General features: G+C 46.5%; 1 protein-coding gene across 1 annotated transcript; it reads left to right on the forward strand.

Annotated features, from left to right (window-relative positions):
- The first annotated feature begins 482 nt into the window (after window positions 1–482).
- LOC119403279 (neprilysin-11-like) lies at window positions 483–14521 on the forward strand. The gene is made up of 5 exons (XM_049418711.1): window positions 483–680; window positions 2962–3106; window positions 8760–9083; window positions 9834–9994; window positions 13930–14521. The coding sequence occupies exons 1-5, from the start codon at window positions 496–498 to the stop codon at window positions 14285–14287; spliced, it is 1173 nt and encodes a 390-aa protein (XP_049274668.1). The 5' UTR covers window positions 483–495; the 3' UTR covers window positions 14288–14521.
- Window positions 14522–16941: the final 2420 nt, after the last annotated feature.

The following is a 16941-nucleotide window of genomic DNA, read 5'->3' on the forward strand; positions in this document are numbered from 1 at the left end:
CGATACCGAAACTACAACTGAGACGCGACCGCATGAGCGAAGCAGGGCGCCGGGCGAAGCGCAGTTCGGTGAAAACTGAACCTTTGAACCACATGGCAACGTTCCCCATGGCAACGCCACAGAGGTTCTGTTTTCCATTAATCAAACAAAAACGAACAAGCAGTATTTTATTACGTCTCTTGATGCACGGAATGCTCTTTTTTATTGCAGCTAGTTTGATTACTAGTGATTAATTGTAGTCGGACTCTCTCACGTCATCGGGATATCTTCCAAAATTTCCACTCCTGGCGCTCATCGTGTGATACATTTAGCTCAATTTCTCGGTAAGTAGGGCACTGTTGTTGATAACATTGCCGTTTTAGACGTTGTCATACATAGAGTTTTCACTCTGACATAAATTGTTATTTGTCTTTAGTGTCCCTTTCAGTCCTCTTTTTCCAAGAGTTACTGTGTTGACTACGCAGCGCGAGGGTGCAGGTGAGCGGAGAGGACTGGATGTACGCCATCAACGACAACATGCCGCACAACCTGCGCCTGAAGAACACCTCCAACATGGACACGCACAACCTGACCCTCATCGACGACATCGTCAGCGAGTTCTTCACCAAGAGCAAGATCGAACTGGTGACTTACGTAGCCACACTGGCCATCGCTGAGCTGCTTCGCTACGACTTCAACAGGTCAGTACTGACCCCTCTTGTTCTCGGTGCCGCCGGTACCACGTTTTTCTTTCACTAACTTTTTTAACGCGACAGCGTCAAAGAGCTCGTCTCGCACGAATTCCGGTGTCGGTGTCGGCGGCGGCGGCGTCGTTCGTTGTGAACGAAAAAGCGGCGTGGTCCCTTAGCAAAAATGTGCGATAGATGCAAATAAATAATAAATTATCTTCGGTCCGAGTGAGAATCGAATCCGGGCCTTCTCCGTGGCAAGCAGGTGTACTACCACGGAGCCACGCGAGTACTTGAAACCGCTTCGTAAATAACGCTGTAAGCATTTATGTAGTAGGAGGAGCCTCCTTAACGCATGTAGTATTGCGTGGCAGAATAGTAGAGTCGCACCAGGTGTGAGAACATGTGAATTGCGCAACGAGTGGGTGGTTTAAAGGTACCCACCCATTACAAAGTGCGCAGCTGCGCAGGTGCGAGTGGCACTTTACGGACGCGTAGTGGGTACTTCGCCAAGTTGCAAAAGGACGAATTATGGCGTAATGGGCACTTCGTAACTGAACTTGCAGTAGATATCCTGGGACATTTCGAAACGACCAGTGTCAAGCGCGAAAGCGGGTTCCTTTCCTTCCTGCGCACTTGAAGGCGCTGCGCACGGGGCACGATTACGGTATCGCGTTCTACTCTTGAAGGCGGAGCTCAAGCGTCCTCCAAGTCTTTCCGTTGTTATTAAGGTGAAAGCCTTAGTGCCTCATCAAAAGCGAAGAATGACAGTCGTAATCTACGGCGTCAACACGAATGCTGCAAATAAATCATCGCCATTTGGTGACGTCACCGAATGACGTCATTATGGCGTCACAGGTAATCGAAATTGGTGACGTCGTCATGACGCCACTATATGACGTCATCACATGACATCGCCGCTTGGTCGACAGTCGGCCGATCCCGGAGGCACTGCAAAACCACGTCAGTAAAGCATCCAATGCTTCCGATCCCGGAGGCAGTGCTAAGCCATGTCGAGTTCAGAAAACTCTGCAATGAAGGGGGGGGGGGGGTTAAGGACCCCGGTTACGGGGTATTACATAAGGGGTAGGTTAAATGCTTAATAATAATTGTTGGGGTTTAACGTCCCAAAGCCACGATTTGATTATGAGAGACGCCGTAGTGGAGAGCTCCAGGAATTGTGACCATCTGGTGTTCTTTAACGCGCACCTAAATCTAAGTAAACGGGCCTCAAGCATTTTAGCCTCCATCGAAAATGCGGCCGCCGCGGCCGGGATTCAATCCCGCGACCTTCGGGTCAGCAGTCGAGTACCGTAACCACTAGACTACCGTGGCGGGTAGGTTAAATGGTTAAAGAGAGCGAACTTCATGGCGAAGAATGTGCAGTTATGTTTTCCGCATAAGTTCAACACGTGACGACTGCAATGTCACGGGGAAGGCCATTCTAGTCCACTGCTGTGCGAAGAGAAAATGAGGCGTCAAAAGTAGTACTGCGAGCACGTGCGCATGCAATTGAATAAGTGCGGTGGTATATGCGCGTCGGTGGGATGATGCAAGGTGCGTCATTGAAGGAACTGCGAGAAAATTTGCGAAGCGAAGAGAGGCTGGCAGTGCGGCGACGTACAGAAAAATTGGCAAGAGCAGTTTCACGTTTCAAGGATGATATATATCGTATGAATATAAAGATTGAATGAACCTAGTGGGACCATTTGTACAGTTCGTTAGTTAAGTATACCTGCCTTAGACGAGGTGTCTTAGGCGAGTGCTTAAGAGACCGTGTGAATTATTGCAGTTCCAGGAAGTATAAGCTATTTCAATCAATCAATCAGTTAATCAATCAATCAATCAATCAATCAATCAATCAATCAATCAATCAATCAATCAATCAATCAATCAATCAATCAATCAATCAATGAATCAATCAATCAATCAATCAATCAATATTTATTAGTCTTGTCAAAAATATAGTACATTGCAGGTAAATATGCAGGAGGAGGTCACAAGGTTACACACCGCAGGTGGGACCTCCTTTGTTAATACAATGGAAAACTAAACAAAGAAAAGCGAAGAACTGCTTGTTATAAGTGTTACTAGTAAGAAGTGCATTACTGAATAGTCAAACTATATACAAAGCCAACTCCACGAAATTAGAGATGTAGAGCCATTATACATTGAATAAACACTTTTTAATTTGCTTTTAAATACATGAATGGGCATACTATCTTTCAAGTCACGTGGTAATGAATTAATGAAATATGCAAAGTGCGAATTCTTTTTTTTTATTTTGTCGCAGACAGCAAAATGACGTAGCGACGTGCTTGCAGTCGTCTTACCTCAACTTCCCCGAACCCCTGATGAGCCTGTTCGTCAACGAGCACATCAAGAAGAGCATTGTCGATAACTTTCGCATCTTCTTCGAGAACATCAAGAAAGAAGTGGTGCGTATGCGACCCATATCCGGTGCGAACAAGGTGATATGTTGCGGGTTATCTGTTTTATTGCGTCGGTGCTAGCATTATTGTTGTGGTAAAAAAAAAAACAAAACAAAACAAAGGTCTGGTTCTTGAATTTTGTGCAAATACCTAAACACTTCAGTATAACGTCCCGAATTTCAAACTCTATTTGCGGCCTTCTAGCCAGATCGGCTAAGTGAAATTGCGTGAAACTTGCTATACGTTAAGTTTCTGTCTGGCACCTTGAGAACGCGATCTGATTGTTCGTGTTAGTAAAGAATCATGTAGGCCGAAGGAAACGCCTTCAAAATTTATGACGTCACTGGGAAGTCGGTGCCGCAGAAGTCGGTGACGTCACGAAATCGTCTTCTCGCGGCAAGAGTGGTGATTTCAGTATTTTGAAAGAGTAATTTATTAAATGAGGAAATTATTTTTTTTAATCTCCTATGCGTTCCTTTAAAGTGTCTTGCATAACTTGCTGACCTCCTGTTCCTGTAGCAATGTAATCCTAATACTTGCCTACGACTGTGCCTGTGCCACACTTTATTAGGTGCTTGGTACACATTCCCGCATTATCGCATTTAAATAAATAAAAAAAAACTATGGTACTTGTACGAAAATTAGCCGGCAAGTTTTTCTGCCAGATGATTTCTTTGGCTACTGTACATCTCTTGTCCTGGCTGGCTTTCCTAACATGTAATGGTCGCCATCCCTATGTCGGCTCTTTCGTAACCAAAAATACGTGTGCTCTTTCATAACAGAGATTGTCGATAGGCTGTGCCAGACGCCCCAAGGACCACGATATGATTATGAGAGGATGCCGTTAGACCACCTGGGCTTCTTTAACGTGCACCTAAATCTAAGTACACGGGCCTCAAACATTTTCGTCTCCATCGAAAATGCAGCCGCCGCGGCCGGGATTCGATCCCGCGACCTTCGGGTCATCAGTCGAGCGCCATAACCACTAGACCACTGTGGCGGGGCATTTATCTTATCATATGTGTTTTGTGTTTTAAAGTTGAAAAGTTGAAACACCGTGTGTTTTTTAAAGTGAAGCTTCTACTAATTACATATTTCGGTGGCGCCGGCAGCGGCGTAATTCGAGAATAACCCGGCGCTGCAGAGTGTACGGAAACGCGGGTGTACACAAATAGGCCCTTAATGGTGCGCCGGTCCTACGCGTATTTGTATTGTCCGTTTTAACGCGATAGCGTTAGAGAGCTCGTTTCGCAGAAATTCCGCCGGCGGCGTTGGTGACGGCGTCATTTGTGAGCGAAAAATCGCGCGTGACCGAGAAATCGAGAAAGATGAAAACAAAATAAGCAATAAAAATCTTCGGACCCATTGAGGATCGAACCCGGGGGCCGTTTGCGTGGCAAGCAGGTGTCCTACCACAAAGCCGCGATGTTACTTGCAACTGCTTCGGAAAAACGCATTTTGTTCGGCAGGTGTCACTGTGACAGGTGCAAATGAGCCAATTCGGTGATTTGTAGGCGCATGCATTGGCGAGGCCATCAAACTGCGTTTTTTGCGCGATGCCACGCTTCGAAAAAAGCCGGGATAGTGCACCCGTCGCTGCCTATAAACAAACACGCAAACTTGCAAACAGCTCCAGAAATGGACAGCTGTGTCCATCTAGCGAAAAACGTATCAAGCAAACAGCTAACATTAGATAATGTGCTGCCATCTGTGAGGCGTTGTGAGAAACGTCTCGACTCTAGCACAGGGAAGTGCTTTAGATCGAAAACCTGTATCATTACTACAGATGCATCGCGCACGGGCGTGTGTGTGTCTGTGTGCGCGCGTGTGTAACACACATTAATAAGTACGCACTTATTGGTTGAAGTGCGCACTAGGGGCCGGATTTCACTATCGCGTTCAACTGTTAAAGGGGCCCTGCAACACTTTTTGAGCAGGGTCAAAAAGCGCTGCCAATCGGTAGTCGAGGCTCCCGAAAACACGCGAGCCAAATATTATTGCGAAGCGAGTGGCCTGGAATTTACAATAAATTCTCAAAGTCAGCTGGAAATCGCTCCCTCTTCTCTCGACAAATGATGTATTAGTCCGCAAAATATGACGCGATTGTCGGCAGTTCCACCATTGGCTGATGTTATAATCACGATAACACCCTCATTATTACCTTCGTTGTTAGTTTTGAGTTCAATAAGTAGATAATATGTATGTTTATATTGTGTTATGCCGTTAAAACACCGAACAAACATTAATATTAGCACTTCCGGTCTCACCGACCGCTCGTCTGCTCGTAGTTGCGTGGTTGCATTTTCTTCACCATGCGCAGTGCCGAAATCATGAATATTTCTGTGCTTTTGACCATCGCTGGTTGCCGTTGAGAGTGGCAGCCGTTCGAGTGTTGCCTCGTCAGCTGGAAACTGCATCGTCGGCACGTTCTCACGACCGACCGAGGCAGCGGTGCAGCATTTCTCCGATAACAATGCTGGCGCCGGCTAGTTTAGGATACCTATGTTCGCTGTATGGCGAGAGTCCCGTTCGCTGTCCGTTCAGTTTGTCATCGAGCCGTACCTAGGCGTATCCTCGGAGTTGCTCAGAGGATTTCATGCAAGACGGACGTGTCCCACGATGCCCTGTTCGCCCGCTCAGGACGTACTCGTGCCGCTCGCCGTAGACGCCCCGTGACGGTTGCCTCGTCCGCTATGCCGTGCGCCTCTCAACGACTGGGGCTTCGCCACTCCGTCACCGACGTGCATCGTGCCTCTAGCCGATCGTGGTCCCGTCCCTGAACTCTTGTGACCGGCTCCCACCCCATCTTTCCTATCTCTTTCTTCTCCGTCGCTGTGCCCTTACTTCTATCCTATTTCTTTCTACTTTTCTTTTTATCCCCATCCCCCTACCCCTACAGGGCGCTTAGCCGTGTCGCCTAATGGCAGACAGAAATTAGCGCCTTTTCCTTTTCCGCCCAAGAACCACTATATATATATCCTCCCCGTAGTCTCACGTTCCCAAGAAACCTCGACACAGCAACCAAACAGACTCGCATTTTCACGGTAGCTGCAGACAGCCGAGGGATGGGTCCGCGCCGGCCCGATGCTCCACGATCCTTTCTTCTAGTCTTTAGTTCTTTGTTATCAGCCCGCACTCGCTGTGCGCCCGCATTCGAAGAGCAAACAGCATCGAAGTACCGCCACTGGGAGAAGGGTGCGCGCAGCTTTGCCGTGTTGAATACGATTCAAGCGCGAGCAGTGCGACGACGCAGTGTATCGGAGTGTAGGTCGAAACCCATCTCAGCTGTGATTCGTTCCAAACGCGCACGCAGGTTTGCGTCCATGGTTGGCAGAGCGATGAAAACACTACGGCAGTTCGAGGTTCACACCCAACATTACCAAACCGACTCGCAGTTTTCAAGCACGCGCGATACACGGTGCGATGGGCTCCGCTCGACGACGACCACGCAAGTCGACCGGAAGTGGCGCCACAGACCACGCGGTTGCGCCGAGACGCCAGATAGAAAAAAATGAAGAAAAAAAAAATGCCGCCGGCGCTGACGTAACTCTTCGGCGCCTCCTCGCACCTCCGCCCTCCCTCCCTTCACGCCCCGCGCAGCTTTCCGCGCGCTCGCGGCGTTGAGTGGAAGGACAAAGCTGCGGAATGTGATCTCTATATTTTGGTAACACCACTTAGACTTGACGGAGTCGAAAATATTTTGCGGCATATGACTCGTGAAGAGTCATACGTCACTAATGAGACAATTCCAATATAACTAAGAAAGGTGTTGCAGGGCCCCTTTAAAGGCGGAGCTTAAGGGTCCCCCAATTTTTTCTAATGACTAGCGCTCTCTCGATCGTGGGCTTGTCGGCGATGAGCCGCTTACGATATGGAAATGTGATCTTTCATCGTGGTCACTTGTAATTACCCGTTAGCCGCGTTTCATTGTTGCACTTCACTGTTACGGACATGTCCTTCGTTGTTGCCCATAGCAACAGAAGGGTCGCGCTGCTAGCAAGTCGGTGACGGTCTGATTTTCACCATGGAGGAAGGGAAAAAGTTCGGGGGGGGGGGGGGGGGGCATTTCGCGACGCGAAAGTAAGAAAGAAGAGAGAGAGAGAGGGAGAGAGAGGGAGAGAAAAAGTAGCTTAGGCAGGAACACGCCGAGCCTCGCTTGCCCCCATTTTCCCGATAGGGGAAGGGCTCATAATTCTTTCATAACATAAAAATACATTTCCTCTTTCATAACGTAGACAGTTATTGTTGACTGTTCGTGCTAGATTTTTATTAACGTATGTCTTATGTGCTTTAAACTGAAAACTCGAAACACCTCGTCGGGGGCGTAGCCAGGAACTTTTTTCGAAATGTGCTGGTGGTGGGGGGAGGGGGGGGGGGGGTCAACCACCCTTTATACAAGCTCTTCCGTTCGTTTGCATGCTGAGCGTTGATATTTGCAAATTAGTTCTGCAGAACCCCGCAAGTTGGCGGAAGGGTTACGAAAGGAAAATGGACAACGAGCTGTTTGTAGCACGAAAGCCACGATGAACTCCATACGGTGTTCAATGTGGCTCCGTGTTACTAATTGGAAATCATTATTTCTAAGAAATCTGATACTCCTTTAGCGCAATCTTGAGAGACAAGGGGCGAAAAAATTGGGACACACAAGCGCTAACTTCCAAATGAACGTTTGTTGTTGAGACACGTATAGGTGACCGCGTGCCTGTGCCAGTTTTAGTTTGAATGTAAGTGATGCTTTTTAGATGCGAAGCATCTTATGGGGAGTTCAATCCGGTGGTGGTGGTGTGCGGCGTGACCACCCTTACTGCGCATGCGCAAGCCCTCTCCCCACAACTCCTCTTCACCTTACCCCCTCTCCACTCCCCTTTCCCTTTCATCCTCTCCACCCATCCTCTCTCTTTTCCCTCTCCGCCTCTTCACCTTACCCCCTCTCCACTCCCCTTTCCCTTTCATCCTCTCCACCCATCCTCTCTCTTTTCCCTCTCCTCTCAACCCCCTTCCTCTTACCCCCTCTTCACTTTCCCTCTCCACTCCCCCCTCTGAAACGCGGGCTCGACAAGCCGAAACGTTGCTTCGCATCGCCTCATGGTCCCCTTTAGCGGGAGATGGTGTGAGTTTTTATCTTGTAAGCTCACTAGTTGTCACTTTAAGGTGTCGTTATTTGTGGAAGCGGAGTGGCGCAGGTGCACGGTTACCATTATAAAAATGTCTCTGAACAATAAATATTCACTTGGAAGTTAGCGCTTGTGTGTGTCGCAATTTTTTTGGTTCCTTGTCTCTGAAGTTCGCGCTAAAGAAATACCTAAGAAATTCGTATGGATTTCATTGTGGCTTCCTGCCATAATGAAATTTTCCTTTCGCGTGCGTGTATATATATGCAAAACTGAAAAATTTCGGGGCGCGAGGGGGTAATAACCATATTGAGTGGATTCAGCCAGCGCGATTCAACCAGGACAGAGGTGAAGAAGGGACACGAACACCAGCTCTGCTGTTCGTGTCCTTTCTTCACCTCTGTCCTTGTTGTATCGCGCTGAATCTACCAAATATGTTTAACAGAATCCAACTCGCCCACATGTCAGTTCTTCTGCGGGGGCAATAACCCCTCCCTCCCTGGCTACTCCTGTGCACGATGTGCATTTTTAAAAATTTGATTCTACAGTTGGACACCGTTTCCTCCTTCGACTGGATGGATCAGAACACGCGCATCAAGGCTCGGGTCAAGGTGAGCACCGTGGGCTTGCGGACTGTGGAGAGCACCACCCGGGAGGTGAACGCCGACGAAGAGAAGATGTCCGGCGACTTCATGGCCAACTACGTGGCGATCGCGCGCTACAACAAGAAGCGCGCCAACCGATACCCGGAGCCCAGCACCAAGCTGCAGCAGAACCTGGACCTCATCATCGGGAACGTGTACGTCGACTACGAGAAGAACGTCATCAGCGTGCCCGCCAGAGACCTGCTGGAGCCAGTCTTCTTCGAGGACGTGAGTCGTAATTGACGTGCTTGAACGGACCGCCATGGGCCTTTAAAACAAAACAAAACCCTTTACTTACTCGCACAAAACACACAGGCACTAGAAGAGACTTACGAGGACAGGCGCGATCTAACAACTGATTTATTTTTCAGAATACATACATTTTTAACAGAATGCTGATGTCAGAACGTAAGCCGTGTGATCATGTGATGCTGTGTGCGCTTGTCATATTTTTTAACCTGATCGAGCAGAAACGTGGGCTGTTAAATATGTGTGTATTCTGAAATAGGATGAATTTGTTCCTACTAGGCCGAATTGCAGTTTTGCTTCAGTAAAAACAAAAAAAAAAAATTACTCAAAAACTGATTTTTTTTGAAAATAGCGTTTTTTGAATCCGCGTCTATCACTCTCCTTATCTGATCAGTTTACTCTTTTTTAACTCGGTGTTTCAGCTGTAACATCGATTTAAAAACATATAGGGCACCTAATTTTTTTGTCTGTGTTGATGCTAAAACAACATATTCAGAGCTGCCACGCTTGCATTCCATTGCCTTGAGGGTCTGGTAATCGTAGCCAACTAATGTTTTGCGAGTATGCATGTTCATACACATTTGCCACTGCACAACATATGTGCATGCATGTGCAGACACATTTGCGACTCTATCAGTGATAGCCTGATAGCCACTGATACAGCAGCAACGATACTCGCAGCATTAAGCTGCTGGAATCTCCATGTTCTCGCCACGGGTTGAATCGCAGGCGAAGGAGAAGTTCGTCAACCTGTCGTACATAGGCAGCACGGTGGCAGCCGAGATGGTCTCCGTGGCGTTTTCACCCTCCGGCTCCAGGTACGCGGCTGGCGGTCTCCAGATAGACTGGTGGCCCGAGCGGGTGAACACAAGCTACGACAAACGCCTGCGGTGAGTATTCAGGGATCATGAATAGGGGTGTGCGAATAGTGAATTTTAGAACTTAATCGAATGCGAATCGAAGAGTGATCACACCGATTGCTTCAAGTTTTCCTTTTTTCCTCACACTATTGGTACTTGGAATGGTCTTCCGGGCTCCCTGCGCGAGCTGTCAAACGATGAATTCGTTGAGCAATTGCCAAACTTTTTTCACTGATCAGCTGTGTATAGTTTCCTGATATTCTGTCCATTCAGTGTGTATACTTCAGTGTGTATACTCAATGCGTATACTTTATCTGTGTTGTAATTTAATGTGACTTAATGTGTTGTATTTTATCTTGTGTTTGTACTCACTCCTGCAATATCTTGCTGTGCAAGATGGCAGTATTTGTAAATAAATAAATGAATAAATAAATCAATAAATACGAATAAGAATCAAATATCATTCGAGCAGTTATCGAACAGTAAGAGAACCATTTCCAGAACAGCGCCATATTTCCAGAGCAATTAATTTGAAGCAAATATTCGCTAACTTTAACAAAGAACCATGCGATTGCTTTTAAACGACAGAAAAATGCCACAATAATGTACACCGAGGTAAGCTCGAACACAGCAGCGACTATAGCCTTCGAAATATTTAGTAACTGTAGGTTGAACTACAGCAGTTAAGTATTCAAGGTCATCATTCGTTATCACCTTTTGAATAAAACTGATACATAAAAATGAAACAATGTTTCATGAACCAGCATCATCATGAATCGCATGATGATGATGATAATAGTGGATTACGCTTGCTTGGGCAACAATGGACTAAGCATGAGCGCCTTCATCCGGTGCACAGTACAGTATCGATAGTCCCGTAGAAGCTTGGGTTGCATGCGTCTTAGTAATTCGGTAGTTAAAACAACAAAAATTATCCCTCACCGTTTCAACGTTTTGTCCTTTTGGGGTCTTTCCGCCGGTGCCGATTATTCGAAAAGTATTCGGAAGTTATTCGGTATTTCGAATAGGCACTATTCGATTAGTTATTCGAAATTATCAAATATTCGCACACTCCTAATCATGAAGGTGAATGAAGTTAGAGAAGAGAGGTAGTGTGAGTGTGTGTGTGTTTGGTGGGGGTGGGGGGCATATGTATAGAGAGCGGGAATAGTTATTGACGCAAGGAAACAAATGTCATCCGCCTGTTTGTGGCACAAAGCGGAAAGCGACAAGAATGCAGTCGAACCTTGTTCATGGGGAGCATAAATTCGTTATATCGAAAATTGGGTATATATTATGCTATATCCGATATTCGTTGTAACAGTAGCTATAAAAATTGGCACTGACAAATTGGCAGTCTGGCTCGCGCGAATATCCTACATAAAAAAAAAAAGAAATTTTTCTAGACTCCAAGCCCACCGTAAGTCAGGTCCTTACCTGTATCGTCGTGGCACAATCTAAGCAGCAAGAAACGGGAGAAGGTAAAATTACGAGAGAACAAAGCTCGTTTGACAAAACAGTCATTTCAAGGATGTGACAACATTTTTAACCAAAATAAGTTTTAGTTTTGCAACCACACTTACAAAAAAATGTGATTGTGAATCTTTCAATACTTCTTTTTTGCTTTTTGTCCTACCTTTCCAGTTTTCGGCCTCGCGCAAATAAAATGTTCCTTCGTTGTAGCGGATGTCGCGGCGGCGCTCGCGTTTCCTGTTTCGTCATACAAAAAAGAAAACAAATGTCACTGAAACGAAGCGTGACCAACCAAAATTCGTACTTAGTTCGCTATAACCGATAATTCGCTATATCAGTGTTCGTCGTAACGAGGTTCGTCTGTTTATAAAATTCTCAGAAATCTTGCCCTCCTCCTCATTTTTCTTTTTCTGTTCGTTTTCTCTCTAAGCCCTGTCCTCTCTTTTGTGAGAGACGAGTCGCTCATAATCCGGCTCCACCTGGAAGAAAACTTCCGAGTTCACGAAAAATTTGGGCTCTTCTGTGGAAAGATGAAAGTAGCGCTTGTTTTTTGTACACCGCCCATTTACAGAAACCATGCAGGCCGCAAAGGTGTCCTTTTGCATCCTCCTGTCGAGGCCAATCGTATTTACCATGGTAATCACGTGAAGAGACAATACCATTGGGTTTTACTTTTTTATTTCAGTTTGTCAGGGTAATGAAGCTACTAACTTCGTATTACTACTTCCCTGTAGGTAGGAACTGTAAGTAGTAAGTGTCATGGTAGTAAAGTTAATAACTTGGCAGTTACCGCCTTCAGTTACTACATAGGTAGTAAATGTTGTGCTTAATACCTTTAAGTTAGAAAGTACCGCTAATTTTTTTTAAGAGGGTAGGATCGGCAGGATTGAAAATACACTGACCTACGTACAGTCGAGCGCGATTTGAAGGTGATCGCGCGAGCGTCGACCAAGAACTACAACAGCGCCGCGTCCCAGAATACCCTTTCGAGGAAAGGGAGGTATCAGGCAAGCTTCACTCACTCTTTTTGCTGTTCCTTATGCTGCGATTACTCCCGTCTGAGGAAGGCACATTTTCATTTGTTTGTTTTTATGACAACGTGATAACTTCTGTTCAACTTAGCAAACCGTTCAAACAAAGCAGTGCCAAGCAGCAGCTTTACCAGATCTTTCCCAGCAACTTTGTAATCGTCCCGCGGAGATAAGAGCCGACGAAGAATATACATCGCGACGAATGAAAAGCTGAAAATAGAGAGAAAGGGTGCAGAGCTCGTCGTAGGGGCGAGTGCTGTAGCATGAAACAGCCAAGAATGCCTAATCTTGATTTTCACTGTTCCGAAACTTGCCGCTAGGCCCCTCGGAAGCTAGGCCGGTCGACGCTCGCGCGATAACCTTCATATGGCGCTCGACTGTACCTGCCACATCTACTCAGCTATACCGCTTGCCTCGTCCAGCTTATGCAGAGCAGACCCGCCTGCGCAGGCACCAAACCATGTCGTCCGGCAGCAAGGCCATGCTGGTCAAAATAGTTCCAGAACAATTTACGCTATGTGTAAATTCTGTGGAAGCCGCGCTGACCTGTTTCACATGGTTTGGTCCTGGAAGTTTCGGAGAAGCATCGAGCAAATTACGCAGCACGACGTCGAACGCGTGGGAGGAGGGTTTGTCCAGCCTAGCTGTCGAGGATCAGCGGAGCATCGTGGAGCGGTCCTTCTTTGCCCTCGTTTAAACGTTTCCGCGCTATGCTAGAAGACAGTTTACGATGAGCCAACAAGTCCATGTTGGTACTCTTCTCGTGGAGCGGGCACGGGTTCCAGCGCAGTCGAACGGAGTTCCGGAACAGGGACCCACCTGATCCTCTCTAGTAACAGTAGTATTTTAACGGTTGAGCTATTTAGGCGTTTGGTTCCGTCGTTTCGCGTGGACGGAAAACTAAGCGGCGCCCAGCACGTGCAACGCCATAATTCGGTTGGCGCGCGCTTTCTTCGTCCTCTTCTTCATTTAGGATGCATTATAGATACAGTTTGCTCTTGTCGACGTACATTCGAGAAATGAGGATAGTTGTATTCCATTTTTCTGTGTCGCTTAGTAATTCGGAGGATAATAAGGCCTGTGGCCAGGACATCCGTTGAGGTTGAAGCAATGGATGTGCAATGTAGGCGTTTTTGAGCGTTTGTTTTCTAAATGAAACGAGTTAGAAGCACAAAACTGGTAAACAGAAGAAAAAGGAGAAAGAAGCAAACCATGCTAATTATGACAATGGTAACCAAGACCACGCTAATTAGGACCGTGCCGACTATTATCTCGCTAGATAGGACCTAATTAATACCGTGCTAATTAACATGTTAATTATGACCATGCTATTTATAACTTTACTATTAACTTAGGTAAGCCAGAAACTACACTGTTAGTCCAGCCTTGCACCACTAATGCAAGCTGCCCACATTTATTTATTTATTCATTCTAACGCTTTGGATTCTTCACTTTGTCCAGCTGCTACCTGTCGGAGTACCGCCAGCTTTCCAAGGATTTCGTCCATTCGGGCAATTTTTCGGCCGACGCGACGCCGCCGTCGGAAGTTCTGGAATACCTGATGACGTACAGCCGCGGTCTGGAGATCTCCTACAAAATGGCTGACATCACGGACACCAGCAACAAGCAGCTGTTTTTCACGCGCTTCTGCCAGGCGCTTTGCGACAGCAACGCCAACAAGAACACGTACGCCCGCAAGAGCCTGAACGTCAGGCTTGCCTGCATGTACCCTCTCTTGCACAGCGAAGGCTTCCGGGAAGCGTTCGAATGCGAACACACGCACACGCTCTACCCGAAGGAAAGCTGTCCGCGCCTGTAGCCCACAACACGTCGCTGGCCACACAAGCTGCGGATTCTACTGTGTTATCTACATTGGATTTCGCATCGTCTTGGCCGACAATGGAATTTACTCTGGATCTTGTGTCGTGTTTGTCGTATAGTTGATGCACTGCTGCCTGTAGCCCAGAAGTACACGTCGGTGGACACGCAAGGTGCGGCTTCGACTGTGGCTTTTGCTTTGTTTGGATGTTTTGTCGTTTTGGTCGACAACTTTATTTTACTTGGGATTTTGTGTCGCGTTTGCCGCCTAGTTGATGCAGTGATGCTGGTTGAATGTGATAGCTTCTGAGCAGTCACAAGTCGTACACGTAGCCACTCTTCGGCTATGGCTCCTACTTTGTAATCGCCGTTCGGAACATTGCGCGTTTAGATTTAACATTACGACGTTGCCGTTTTGTACACGGAGGAAAGCGGATCTTATAGCTTTTTACTACGTATTGGATATTAGTTTCTTTTGCAACGTATTTTGCAGCGTATAATAATAAGCAACTGTTACAATCGCCATCTCTTCAGCAATAGGAAGTGCGATGCCACATTTTGTCTGCTAACTCCTACATTATGTGGTACTATAATGGAGTTTAATATTCGCTGTTATCAGATGCTGCCGACATTTTTCACACCGGCAGTGAGCTGAAAGGTGTAACTACTTTGGATTTACCCTTTCGCTTCTTTTCTCTCACCGTGTGTGTGGTTGCGCTGCCGGTAAATATGAAGTACTTCTTGTCCGCTGAATTGAACGTTTCTGCCCCCGAAATTGCTTACAGACTGTAAATAGATGTGTTTCATTTCTGAGTAAAAGAACTTGCGCCAGATACCACGCATTGTAGGTATCAGTCATCCGAAGCATGGCATCGACTGCATTTTCTGACAAGCAGCGTTTTGATATGACATGCATTTTGTTGACTTGAGTCAAGCGTTTCGAGGTGGATCAACGTTTCTCTGTGCTTTGATTAGACGTGCGGATATTGTGAATTTACAAAACATATTGATGCCATAAGGTAGCTTGTAGAGTGACGTAGTCATCGAAACGTAGTGCATGATACGGTGGCACAAGATGGGATATGCGCATCGCTAATGCGCATCACATGGGGCTACCAAGCCAGCCAATGAGGGCGTGGCTCCTACAACATAGATATCTCGCAATTTTTAATGAAACGACCAGTAGGAAGTCGGCTCTCGTCTAGTGTTCATGCGTCTCATGTAGTCTTCCTTTGCGCTGTAGAACTTCCTCGCATCGAAACGACTAGACGATTTCGAGGTAATCCTACCCTAAAATCAATTTCTCGATAATTGGCTGCTACTTTGAAAAATTAAGAAATTCGATGTATGCAGACGCTTTAGGGTAATCCAAATGGCCAAAAATTAACAGAGAACCTTTTACATGAGAGTGGGACGAAACATTTAAAAGCCTAGAAAAAAATAGTTCCCGAAGCTTATTAACTTACGTTTCAATTCCCAAATGACACCAGAATTTAATTGTTAAGCTGTGCATTTACCTAGGGATTAACACTCAAGCACGGCGTTTATTTTCACGTATGCGCTACAATAATTTGCGGAGCAACTTCGAAAGACTGTTCGCTGGGCCGATGATGTAGCCGAGATGGTAAAACCTTAGGCTTAACCGAAGAGGCGCCGGTTCGAATCCCGCTAGCTTGCCATTTAGGTGGCTAGCCATATAGGTTGAAATGGTCCCAAACTCAAATGCATCAAAAAACGACCACACTATGAAAAAAATTAGCATATCCACAGGTGAATGATGAAGAGCTTGGGCGAAGCTCCTGAAGCAATCATGGTTACACCGTGAAATCTTCAGTGGTTTCGCCCAGCAGTAATCAAAGCGATAGCCTAGTACATCATCAAAGACGTGATAAACATTGGTGATGGGTCGTAGTGGGATGTTTGCAAAGACGAAGTATTGGGCAGTTTGCAAAGGTGGCTTCCGTTCCCCCTACATTATAACGGCTTTATGGTCGGTGAAGTAATGGATCGGTGATTGATCGTAGTGGGATGTTTGCAAAGATGAAGTAGTGGGCAGTTTGCAAAGGATCGGTGATGGGCCGGTTACGCCTTACGCCGGACGCCGGACGCGTGACAAGGTTAGACTAAGAGGAGCTTCGCCCCTAAAACTGAAAAATACAAGTTTTCCATTGGCTATTCGCCGCGAGATTGGCCTAAATGTGGCAGCACCGTCTCCCCGTTTGTGTGGATAGGCGGTCAGCCGCGCATATACAAATGTACGCAGCGTCGCTTCGCCGTAGACGGTTTGAGTCAATTGTCGGCAAATAAAGCGCGTTGACTGCAGCCTGATGGTGATGTATACGCCCTCCATTGCCACATTAATGCACGAAACCGGACTTACGTTCCTATTACGTGGGAGAGAAGCGCAATGTGTCAATCAATGGGGTATTGGCTTTCGGTCACATTCGTGTTTTGCACTGTGCTCGATGTTTTTTCTTGCTTTATTTGCACGTGTTTAAGTCGTGTTTTGCCAATACCACAATATAAACAGTGTTGCGCGGCTGAGTCAAATAAATATTTACGCTTTAGTGGCTGCAAAAATAGAGAGCCTGTATTTCTGCGTAATTAGAGGAAGTAGAACTTTGTGCATGCTGCTTTTCTGTTTGCATGAGTACG

This window comes from Rhipicephalus sanguineus, chromosome 8 (assembly GCF_013339695.2).
Source record: "Rhipicephalus sanguineus isolate Rsan-2018 chromosome 8, BIME_Rsan_1.4, whole genome shotgun sequence".
Classification (NCBI taxonomy): Eukaryota; Metazoa; Arthropoda; class Arachnida; order Ixodida; family Ixodidae; genus Rhipicephalus; species Rhipicephalus sanguineus.

What these genes read in the sequence shown, in the direction of transcription:
- LOC119403279 (XM_049418711.1), top strand. Translation starts at nt 496, where the DNA reads ATGTACGCCATCAACGACAACATGCCGCACAACCTGCGCCTGAAGAAC. An exon ending in AGCCAGTCTTCTTCGAGGAC is followed by an intron (nt 9,084 to 9,833) that starts GTGAGTCGTAAT and finishes GTTGAATCGCAG; the next exon opens with GCGAAGGAGAAGTTCGTCAA. An exon ending in AGCTACGACAAACGCCTGCG is followed by an intron (nt 9,995 to 13,929) that starts GTGAGTATTCAG and finishes CACTTTGTCCAG; the next exon opens with CTGCTACCTGTCGGAGTACC.